The sequence below is a fragment of the Phodopus roborovskii genome, unplaced genomic scaffold, assembly GCF_943737965.1.
Source record: "Phodopus roborovskii unplaced genomic scaffold, PHOROB, whole genome shotgun sequence".
In the NCBI taxonomy this organism is placed as follows: Eukaryota; Metazoa; Chordata; class Mammalia; order Rodentia; family Cricetidae; genus Phodopus; species Phodopus roborovskii.
In genome coordinates, this window is record NW_026126480.1 from 28,591,938 (window position 1) to 28,604,366 (window position 12,429).

The window sequence follows — 12,429 nt, forward strand, 5'->3', positions numbered from 1 at the left end:
GGAGTTGCAAGAGAACTCCAGGAATGTGTCCCAATCAAGTGTAGCAGCTACAGCCATTCACTGGCAAGAGGTAATTCTAGCAACAGATCAGGACCACACATCAACACTTTATGGATAAGCCTCTTGCAGGGTGATTGGCATGTAAGCCATCTCTTCTCGAGGCAGGGAGTGACTTGAAGGTTCTGTTTCATACCAGAGGACCACCTCAATATGCTGTGGCTGAAGAATTTCCAGATCCCACGGGGCATCTACAAATTCTTCCATAGCTTCCCCCCAAGACCTTCTTATCAGCACGGCATATCTACATCAGGAATTGGAACTCAAAGATGGAATGACTATGACTCACCTGAGGAATTTAACTTTGCAAGTGACGTGCTGGACTACTGGGCTCAGATGGAGGAGGTAAGAGGGCATGGTGATAGCATGGGAGTGGAGCGGCATGGTGGCTTTATCTTGCTCTAACTAGGTAAAGAGAGACTGAGGAATATATGGATTATCCAGAGACACAGAGGAGCCCATGGCTTCTTCAAGACAGCCTTGTGGTGGTAAAGGCTTACTACATCTGAGGACTTGATTCCTAGACTGTGTATTTTCTCACTTTTCTGAGCTTCAATGAATTTGTTTGTTTGTTTTTCTGTGAAATTGGGGTAATTTATCTTTAAAGCTCACCTGCATGGATAAAATTATCTGATGAATGTTTATTCTTCCATAACTACAATCTAGTGCAAAGTTCTAATTGGCAGGTTTGTGGAGGTCTGAGTTCTCACCTTCAGTTAGTGAGAGAGTAGAAGTGTTCAGCTCATCATACTCGAGCTGGTCTCGAAGCCATGCCTAGAGAGGGGGCAGGTTTTTATAATGTGCACAGGAGCAACTACTAGATTTATCCAAGTCACATCAGCTGTCATCCTATGAAGGTAGCAAGTCTCCCTGAGATCCTTAATGTCACCTACATTCTTGACATGACTTTAGAGTTTTCCAGAGAAGCAGTCTCAGTGGCCTGCAGCAGCTCCACGTCTCTCTACAGAACATCCCCCTTGGCCTGTCTTTTTCAAAGACACAGATCTATAGAGAGGTAGGCGTGGCACTGGCACCTGCCATAGACAGGTGTGAAGTTTTGAGCCACTCAGCCCTAGCTGACAAGCCCTGCAGCACCTGATCTTTGTACGAAGACAATTTATCTGAGATGAAGTTGGGGAGTAGCTATAAGTGTTAAGTTCCCCACGAGCATACACGCATAGGTTACTATTCAAGGTCAACTTGCCTCATCTGCCATCTTCTCTCAGAACGTTCATGACAGTGGCAAGAAAAATACAGCCCTCAGTCATGGAGAACATGCTCTGTTCTATGTCTGCCATTCTACATTTGATATTCTGTGGTTCCCATTTTCCAGATGAGAAAACTGGGACCTAAGAGTTCAAGTGACCTGCTGGGATCCCCTACCTATCTAAAAAGTTGGGGGGCAAGCTTTGGATCCAGACTGACAGATTCCACAATCCAACCTTTAGCCTAGTCTCACTCTCTGAGAGGCCAGAGCACCTCTGCTTCAGAAACACATGGGTTTCTTCACTGCCAACACCATAAGTCTAGTGAAGAATAGTGAGAGCATGAGATGGGTTAGGAAGAAAGTGGTGATGAGGAGGCAATGTTCTCCCCATAAAGATCTCATTAGTGAGTTCATATACCAGCTTATGGGGTTAACAAGCAAGAAAGTATTCCCGTAGGAAAGTCCAGGATGACTGGATTTCATAACACCATAGTCAGTCATTGCCATTTCATCTGTATCCTCAACACCCACAACTCCATTTACAAACACCACATCTCATTAATATTCATTTCCAATATCTGGGATCTGTCTCCCATTCACTGTACTGACTCACACATAGTAGTCACCCAGTAAACAGCTGTGGGGTGTGTTAGCTTTGGGACCTTCCTGGTTGGCACTCCTGTGAAGGCCTCTGCTTTCTGTACCACCTCCTGTGACTCACCAACAAGCATCACGGTTCCCTGGTTCAATCAGCAGCACTGCCCAAATGCCACCGGTTACTTCATTCACTTTTCAACACATTTAATCTGTAAGACATAAGATGGAAATATAATGTACTCATGTGAAATCACCTGGGATTTTGGTAAATAAAGCATTAGAAAACAAAACAACAACAAAAGAAAAAAAAAACAAAACAAAAACAAAGTTAATCTGTAAGTTAGATACAGTTACTCACTAAGGCTACTAATGTGTAAGCCTGGTCTTGGAAATTAAAAGATATATTACTATCAAATCCTCAGGATATATATATATATATATATATATATATATATATATGTCCTGAAACAGTCCCCAAATATATGAGATTACACTCACATCAACTTGTTTCCATTCTGTCTCTTACATACTTTACTATTTTGTTTATTCATAGAAATAAGATTTAATGAGTACCCAACATAATGATAAGACAGTAAATGGGGTAGACAATGCTTCATTTTTCCTGCCATTTTGTTTCTTTCTTCAAGCTATCCTCCGTTTCTTTATGGTGAGTTTCCATGGTAACATGCGTGACTTTTTTTCATTTCCCTTTGCATGTATTCTAGAGATATTTTCCTTGTGCTTACTATGAGGATTGCATATAATATTCTGTAGCAATAAGGGTCTATTTTTAACTTAAACAGTTTAGTCTCAATCACATAAGAAAGAAAGTCTATTCCTCCACAGCCTTATCCCATTAAACCCCAATATTACAATCCCGATGTCACAAATTCCATCTTCTCACAATATAATAACTTTAATGTGGGCTTATCATTGTCTGTTAGATATAACTAGAGAATAAAAGTAGAGGCCAGTGAGATTGTTGCTTTGTTTTCTCCCACCAGCCTGGTCTGGCAGCCACCTTGCTCCAAATGAACACTAGGACACTATTTAATTATGAAACTGTTGGCCGGTGCCTTGGGGTACTTAATGGCTAGCTCTGTCTTAATTATTAATCTATAACTACTAATCTATATATTTATACATAGTCTTATCTTCAAGGAGGATGCCTGACTCTCATCCTCTCTTCCCAGGCTCACAAGTCGACTCCTCTCTGCCTACACTTCCCAGAATTCTCCTCATCTCCTAGCCCTGCCTATATTCCTATCTGACCAATCAGTGTTTTATTCATCAACCAATAAGAGAAACATTTACAGAATAATATCTCCCATCATCTCCTCTTTCCTGTCTAAATAAAAAGAAAAGTTTTAACTGTAACATAGTTAAATTATAGATAACAAACAAAATAGCTATTAAGAAAGAACTATAATTACAATATTTAGTCCATAAACATTTGGCAAAATTTATAAAAAAAAATAACTATCATCCATTCTATCTTTGTGAGTCTAAAGTCTTATATGTAACTTATCTTTTATCATAACCAGTGAAACCATAACTATATGGCTTCAACTCCATCAAAGACCACAAAAGGATAATATGTAAACTCTAGAATTGACAGAGACATCCGGTTGCCTGGACATTCATCCAAAGTTCCTCTGTAACATTGTAGCATCCATCTTCAGCCCATAGGCCATAGCGTGCCTGGCAAGCTTCTCATCAAAGCAGGAACTTTCAAGCTGGCCCACCTGTATTGGCAGTTTGTCAGTCATTTTTTTTTTCTATGTCCTGCAGAATTTCTGCCAGACTCTTCCATGAAGCGGGAACACTGTAGGACTGTCCCATCTGTTTAAGCAGTCACTTTCCTGTGGGTCCTCCATGTCCATTTCATACAGCATACAATCAAACAGTCCAGGCAAGAGCAGTTTCTTGCCCCAATGGCTAGTCATTCCATGTCAAAGGCAAACTCCTTGAAGAGTTTCTTTGATGCCCATCTTCCTCTCTGAACTAATTGGTCTCACTGTCACGAAATCCCTAAATTCCCTCCAGTTTGAACTTTCTGTGAATATCTTAATTTATGCCTCACATTTGAAAAGAAGTGTTAAGTAACTGGTTGTTGTTGCTGTTGTTTTCCCCTCTCTCTGCACTTCAACTATATGAGCTCATCATATCCCACTTTGCAAAGCCTCTGCTGATAACTTGATTGGCAGTCTCCCTGAGGGTTTCTTGAACACAATGAGTTGCTTTGCTTTTGGACACTCAAGATCACTTCTGTACTTCTGCCTCTGCATTTGAATTACAATTCACACAGTTTCTTTGGGCTTCTCCTGGAGTTGTTGAGCTGTTTGTATAAGATGACACTCATCTTTCCTCAAACACATCATTTCTCTCTTCAGATAAGCTGAACAGCTGTCTTCCACTTAAACTCCCAGAATATGTTTATGAGTCTGGAAACTACAGTTTTATTAATTCTGCTCCTCAATTTCAAATGACCTATATCTATCTTTATTCATTCTTTCTTCTACCTATTTGCATCTCCTGTTGAACCCCTAGTCCATTCAATAACTGTTTTTTGTTCTGGAAGTTAACATCTCTCTTTTCAAAGATACTGTTGTTTGATTCATTTGGAGTGTTTTTGTTCTTCCTTTCATCTTTGGATTTTTTCTTTAGCTGTTTGAGCAAATTTAACACAGATGTTAAAAACATCTTTGTCTAATAGCTAATAGTCCATACAGCCTGGGCTTCTGTTTCTGTGGATCAATTTTGTCCCTTTGAATAGGAAGAATCTCTATTTTTTGTATACCTTGTTGGTTAAAAGTTTGGCATGCTGGGGGAAAGCCCATTTATTTTTCCAGTCATACACACTAACTCATTATTATAACCATCATTAATATGGTCAGGTTGGGGCTTAATTTCATCTCAAGCCTTTCTGACATTTGTCTTTCCTAGTCCTATTTGTGTGTCCCCTGCACTGTGCCAATTTTCACATTTACATGGCCAATGTTCCGAACCCCACTTCCTTTTAGGAGTTCACCTGTGCTTCTTTTCAAAGCCTTGACAATTCTGTTGAGTTCCTTCCTCCATCATCTTTTGGCCCTTGGTGTCCACAAGCATAGACTGTACTGGTGGTACAAATATATCCAACTCAAGAGTCAATCTATGATGCGGTTCCCCTGTGGTCTCCCAATTAGGCAGGAGAGAAAGCAGTTTGCCCGGTGGCTCCTGAACAGTCCAGGGCACTGCAAACAAGTTCCAGTCTTTTCCATGAGCCAGAATGGAACGGTTTCCCTTTGATTGTGCTGTAGCACATCACAGGCTCAGGAGCAATGTCAAGAGAGAATGCCGCAGAAAGCACCACATCCAAAGTGTGACATTAACTGTGAGTAGCTGCTAAATTGTTGCAGACTCTTCACTCATTCCTAGAGTTCTCACAAAGCTACTTTGATCAATTTGTTATTATTTGTTTGATGTTTCTGTGAGGAAACAAGGACATGCAGCCTCCCTAACTCCTAATAATACCTTAATTTTAAAAGATTACCTAAACATTTAACAACTACTTTAGCCTCCTTTTTTATTTAACATACTATTTTATTGAGAAACTTTGTGTCAAACACTGTTCATGTGGTTTATTTACTTAAAGTTGTTTAGGCAATATTGTTGTCCCCATTTTACAGAAGGGAAAACTGGAAAGAAGAGAGGAACTCATGGTTTATATCAGCAGTTTCAACTAGTGGGGAGGGACCATCAGTAAGCACACATTTCCAATGGTCTTAGGAACCCCCAAAAATAAATTTATTCTTGTTGCTACTTCATAACTGTAATTTTGCTACTGAGCAGTGTCTCAGTTCCTAAGACCATCAGAAATATTTATTTTCCAATGGCCATGACCCACAGGTTGAAAACCACTGGTATATATGAGCCTAGAACAGACATATAAAGAGGGGGATTTGTTTGTCTTCAATGTGAAGCTTGAAGGGTATTCATGATCACAAGTAACTTCAGGGTAATTTCTTACTTCTCTGGAGTCTGTTAATATCTTAAGATAGGATCTACTGTGCTAGGCTCACACTGGGAAATGACTATGGAAGTGAATTGTCCTTTTCCTTGGAAACAGGAAGTGACACTTGGTATGTTATCTTAACTAGGAAGGCAAGAAAGGCCCGGGCCCAGCTTTATGGTGGGTAAATGGCCAAGGAGATGAGATAAAGTGGAGCTTCCGAGAACTGAGGGACCTAACCCGCCGTGCCGCCAATGTCTTTGAGCAGACTTGTGGCCTGAAGCAGGGGGATCGCCTGGCCTTGATTCTGCCTCGAGTGCCTGAGTGGTGGCTGGTGACAGTGGGCTGCTTTCGAACAGGTCAGTGATTCACATGGAATTCATTGGACCTGAGTGCTGGAACGGAACCACAGAAAGAGCCTCCATGTCTCCGTCTGAGGATGGACAGCTCAGTTGGAGACAAAACATTTCCTCTTCCCTTTGCCATCCCTATTCTTCAAGCCTGGCTCTTCCTCCACTCACACATACTCACACACTTTCTGTCTCCTTCCCTGACACACTGGCATCAATATGCTCTAAACGTAACATTATATACCCCTTCCTTCCTCTTTCAGCAATCTGTTGTGGATATTATGAGACCTACAAGCACCAGGTAAGTATCAATGAGCACAGGAGCATAAAAATCTACTAATACTCAAGACAAAACATTCCATTCACAAAATCAAAGTAGAGTTGCAACCCAAAGGCTAACATCAGCACACTACAGTTATTCGTGCACATCCATAACCAACATTCTTCTATTATCCAAACAATATCCTTTAGAGCCAATTTATCTTTATTTTTTTTTAATTTTTTATATTTATTTATTTATTTTATGTAACCAAGTCCATTTAAATGAAAGCAAACATTTATAGAAAATATTTGGGAATTTGGGCGTCGTTCTTTCCAAACTACTTCCTGCTGGTAAGGGGCGCTTTCATGGGGGATTCGAAGAAGATGCAGAAATCCTGGCTGTAGTCTGTAAGGCTGCTTTGTCCAGCTGTTTTGAATGTAGGATCACCTGGTACTCTGTTTCAGGCGGTCTGGCTTGATCAAACCACATTAGTCTGGAAGGAATCCAAATCTTTTCATTTTCTGTGGAAACAAAAATAGAAATCCTTTTCCCTAGTAACTTGTCCTTGAACTTAAATTTTGGAGTCAAAGAATTTTTTTTTATTTATTATTTTACATATTGATCCCAGTTCCCCCTCCCTCCATCCTTCCCTCCCTCCCTTTTACCCTCTCTGCCCTCTCACATGCACCCTAACCATGCTCCCCTCCCATCCCCCCATCCCAATTCCATATGTAGGGGAATGCCATCCAGTTGGGGCCATGTAGATCTGACAGGTCATGTGAAATAGGGACAAGGGCTTCTCTCCTGTCTCTAGGTTAAGGCAGTTATCCCTCCATGGGGGATGTGTTCGCAAGGTCCTTTTGTGCACCAGGGATACATCATGGCTCCACTGTCTGAGTTCCCTTAGACTGCTCAGTCCTTGTGGCTGAGACCCATATTCAGGGGGGCCTGAGTCAGTCCCATGTTGGCTTCCCAGCTATCAGTCTGGGGGGCCAGTTAGCTCCTCCTTGTTCAGGTCAGCTGTCTCTATATGTTTCTGCATCCTGGTCTTGTCCTCTCCATCTGCATCTGGGTTCTACTTTGACTCAGTCTTTATGTATGGGTGTTTGCTCCTGTTTTCAACAGGCATTAGTTGAGGGCTCCATGGATAAGTTAGTCGTTGATCTCACTCTCCGGGAAGGGCATTTATGGTAGCCTTTCCATGGAAGCTCAAATTGTTATTTGGCAGCAGTCTTATAGTTCTCTAGTCCTTTCTTTGTGTTCAATTTTATCTTCAAACCAATATTGGCTCCCTCTTTTTTGTTCTCTCTCTCTCTCTGTCTCTCTCTCTCTTTCCTGTCTTCTATTCCTAACCAGGCTCAATCTTCCTGGTCGCACGTTTTCCTTTCCTCCCCCTCATTTTCTCCTACTTCTCTCTCCATTCTCTGCCCCCCCACTTCCCCTGTTCTCTGGGGGGCTTGTCCCTTCCTGGTTCTGTGAGGGACTTTATATGAATCTCTTAGAATACACCTTGTATCCTAGTTCCTCTGGTGGTGTGAATTATAGGCTGGTGATCCTTTGATCTAGGTCTAAAATCCATATATGAGTGAGTACATACCATGTTCCTCTTTTTGTTACTGGGTTACCTCATTCAGGATGGTTTCTTCAAGTGCCATCCACTTGCCTGTGAATTTCAAGATACCATTATTGTTTTCTGCAGAGTAGTATTCCATTGTGTAGATGTGCCACATCTTCTTTATCCATTCTTCAATTGAGGGGCATCTAGGTTGCTTCCAGGTTCTTGCTATTACAAATAGTGCTGCTATGAACATAGTTGAACAGATGTCTTTGTTGCATTGATGTGAATCCATTGGGTATATGCCTAAGAGGGGGATTGCCGGGTCCTGTGATAAAATAATTCCCATTTTCCTGAGGAACCGCCATACTGATCTCCAAAATGGCTGTATGAGTTTGCACTCCCACCAGCAGTGGAGGAGTGTTCCCATTTCTCCACTTCCTCTCCAACATGAGTCATCATTGGTGTTTCTAATTTTAGCCATTCTAGCAGGAGTAAGATGGTATCTCAAAGTTGTTTTGATTTGCATTTTCCTGATAGCTAAAGATGTGGAGCACTTTCTTAAGTGTCTTTCAGCCTTTTTGATTTCCTCTATTGAGAATTCTTTCTTCAGTTCTGTACCCCATTTTTTAATAGGGTTATTTGGTGTTTTGTTGACTAGTTTCTTGAGTTCTTTGTATATTTTGGAGATCAGCCCTTTGTTGGATATAGGATTGGTGAAAATCTTTTCCCAGTCTGTGGGCTGCCATTTGGTCTTGTCCACTGTGTCCTTTGCCTTACAGAAGCTTCTAAGTTTGAAGAGGTCCCATTTATTAATTGTTGCTCTCAGTGTCTGTGCCCCTGGAGTTATGTTCAGGAAGCGGTCTCCTATAACAATTTGTTCAAGGGTACCTCCTACTTTCTCTTCTAAGAGGTTCAATGTGGCTGGATTGATGTTGAGGTCTTTGATCCATTTGGACTTGAGTTTTGTGCATGGCAACAGACATGGGTCTATCTGAAGTCTTCTACACACCCTCATCCAATTGTGCCAGCACCATTTGTTGAAGATGCTGTCTTCGCCCCATTGTATAATTTTAGCTGTTTTGTCGAAAATCAGGTGTTCATAGGTGTATGGGTTAATATCAGGATTTTCAATTCAACTCCATTGGTCTACCTGTCTATTTTTATGCCAATACCAGGCTGATTTCAGAACTATAGCTCTGTAGCAGAGCTTAAAGTCAGGAATGGTGATGCCTCCTGAAGTTCTTTTATTGTATAGGGTTGTTTTGGCTATCCTGGGTCTTTTTTTTTTTCATAAAAAGTTGATTGTTATCCTTCCAAGATCAGTGAAGAATTGTGGTGTGATTTTAATGGGGATTGCATTGAATCTGTAGATTGCTTTTGGCAAGATTTCCATTTTTACTATGTTTATCCTACCTATCCAAGAGCATGGGAGATCTTTCCATTTTCTGGTATCTTCTTTAATTTCTTTCTTTAGAGCCACAAATTCCTTATTATATAGTTCTTTTATTTGTTTGGTAAGCGTTACACCAAGATACTTTATGTTGCTTGTGGCTATTGTAAAGGGTGATGTTTCTCTGATTTCTTTCTCTGTCTCTTTGCCGTCTGAAAAAAGTAGGGCTACTAATTTTTTTGAGTTTATCTTGTATCCTGCTAGTTTTCTGAAGGTGTTTATCAGCTATAGGAGTTCCCTGGTAGAGTTTATTGGGTTGTTTATGTAAACTATCATATTATCTGCAAATAGAGACAGTTTGACTTCTTCCTTTCCAATTTGGATCCCCTTGATCTCCTTTTGTTGTCTTATAGCTTTAGCTAGAACTTCCAGTACAATATTGAAGAGATATGGAGAGAGAGGATAGCCTTGTCTTGTTCCTGATTTTAGAGGAATTGGCCTTAGTTTCTCTCCATTCAGATTGATGTTGGCAGTCGGTTTGCTGTATATTACTCTTATTATGTTTAGGTATGTTCCTGTTATCCCTGATCTCTCCAAGACCTTTATCATGAAAGGGTGTTGAATTTCGTCGGAGGCTTTTTCAGCATCTAGGGAGATAATCATATGGTTTTTCTTTTTCAGTTTGTTTAGATGGTGGATCACGTTGATAGATTTTCGTATGTTAAACCATCCCTGTATTCCAGGGATGAAGCCTACTTGGTCATGGTGGATTATTTCTCTGATGTATTCTTGAATTCAGTTTGCCAGTATTTTATTGAGTACTTTTGCATCGATTTTCATCAGGGATATTGGTCTGTAATTTTCTTTCTTAATTGTGTACCAAGGTTATTGTGGCCTCATAAAAAGAGTTTGGCAATGAACCTTCTGTTTCTGTTTTGTGGAACAGTTTGAAGAGTAGTGGTTAATTCTATTATGGTCCATCTATAGATTAATCGTTGATTAGCTCACAGCCCTTGTCATCCAAATGCCTTTTAACACTGCTTATACAAGCTAGTGATGTAGCCTTCAACATATGAGCCTTTAGGGGGTTACTTCATATGCAGTAACTCACAGATACCCTTCTTGCAATTGCTGTTCTCATCTCCAGTGAAAAGTGTCTTCCTTCTCTCTCTTTCTCCCTTCTTAACTTCCTTTCTTCTTCTGTTCCTTTCATTATCTAACAGAATGTAATATGAGATCAAGAACTAATAGCAAAAGTAGAGAGAATATAAAAAAGAAAAACCATGCATCTATAGAACTAAGAAATGGCTAGTGAGAAGCCCAGGACTATAGCTGAGTCCTCTGAGGTGAGAATTAAAGAAGGTTAGAAGTAAAGAAAGGCAGTCCAATAGTGGGTTCCACACATGCAATGACTACTGGTCAGGACTTGTGTGTGTGTGTGTGTGTGTGTGTGTGTGTGTGTGTGTGTATACAAGTGTATACATGGGAGCACACACACACACGGGCACACACATGTGGCCCACTCCCACCCACCCCCACATCATGAACATACACATACATGCACATACATTCATGCACACATATACATACACACACTCACATGTACATACATAAGTGCGCACACACATATGCATGCACACACACAACCATTTTGAAAGAGAAAAATAAAGAGGAAGAAGGGAAGATAAAGAATGGACTTCAGTGTCAAAATAGGGTGTGGGGTGCCTCCCTAGAAATAGAGGGCACAGGTGTTCATGCAGAGAAGAATGTGGAGGTAAATGGCCTGTGATTTGTGGACTTGAGGTAGTAGGGAGATGCAGAAAGTCATCTAGTAAGGATGTGATTTCAGTAGAACAGCCAGGCTTGAACTCACTGGTAGTGGTTGTGCTGCTATTGATTAAGAGAATGTAGGAACGTCCATTGAATAATGTGGCTAAATTTGAGGTAAAAGGAACAAAGGACATTCAAGATGACTTCAAGAGACTAATGGGGAAGAAGAGGAATTGGGGCACGGAGTGTTGAGATGCAGCCAGTCCTAAGCATCAGCAATGCTGTCCTCACAGGCACTGTTACCCGATCTGTCTTAAGTGTTTACCAGGATCCATCTATCCTCTGGTTGAACTCCTCAAGAAAGGATTAAGGAAGAGCCTATAGTTTTTATGTTCAGAGGAATCAGTTGGAGATCTTATTATGATTCAGATAATGACTGAGCAGATTTGACACAGGATGTGAGATTCTGTATTCTCCATGATGTGGAGGCTGGTGGTCTGTGGATCATACTTTTCATGGTATTGGGAATTTTCAACCAATGAGCCAGGCCTAAGTCTGTGGATGTTAAAACAAGCCATCCTTTCTCACCCCCCAGGGATTGTCTTCATGCCTGGGACTACCCAGCTGAGAGCCAAGGATATCCTCTACCGACTACAAGTGTCTCAAGCCAAAGCCATTGTAACCACAGGGAGCCTTGTCCCAGAGGTGGACTCTGTGGCTTCTGAGTGTCCTACCCTGAAAACCAAGCTGGCGGTGTCTGATAATAACCATGAAGGATGGCTCAACTTCCAGTCACTGATGAAGTGAGTTTCTGGTCTGGGAGAGAAGTAACTAGTACAGGAGGTGCACGAAACTGGATACTAGAAACTTCCTAGCTATGCAATCCACCTGCTGTGAAACCCTGGGCTTCTTGCTTCCCTTTCCTTGGTTTTCTTGGCCCTTGGTGCTTTGTAAAATCAGGAGATTGAACTTCCATGTTTTGTCATTAATGTACACTCAGCACTGAGACCAAGCAAAGGAGGATTATAAAGTCAGGGACAAGTGTATTGCATATTCTGTGTATATAAGAACCTTTTATCCATACATATGTGTGTATAAACACATATATGAAAGAGTTCAATGAAAATAAATTTTTGAGGTGAGATATAAAACTTCAAAACAACTTGATGTGGTATTGCATGACTGAGCATTTAGCAGGCTGGGGCATTTCTGTGAGTTCAAAGTCAGACTGATCTACATAACAA

General features: G+C 40.9%; 1 protein-coding gene across 1 annotated transcript in view; it reads left to right on the forward strand.

Annotated features, from left to right (window-relative positions):
* Acsm1 (acyl-CoA synthetase medium chain family member 1) overlaps positions 1-12,429 on the forward strand; it is a 29,281-nt gene that overhangs the window by 3,663 nt on the left and 13,189 nt on the right. Inside the window, exons 2-4 of the mRNA XM_051192802.1 lie at positions 197-402; positions 6,004-6,214; positions 11,781-11,988. Coding sequence (XP_051048759.1) covers positions 211-402; positions 6,004-6,214; positions 11,781-11,988 — 611 coding nt within the window. The 5' untranslated portion in view covers positions 197-210. The remainder of the gene's footprint in view (positions 1-196; positions 403-6,003; positions 6,215-11,780; positions 11,989-12,429) is intronic.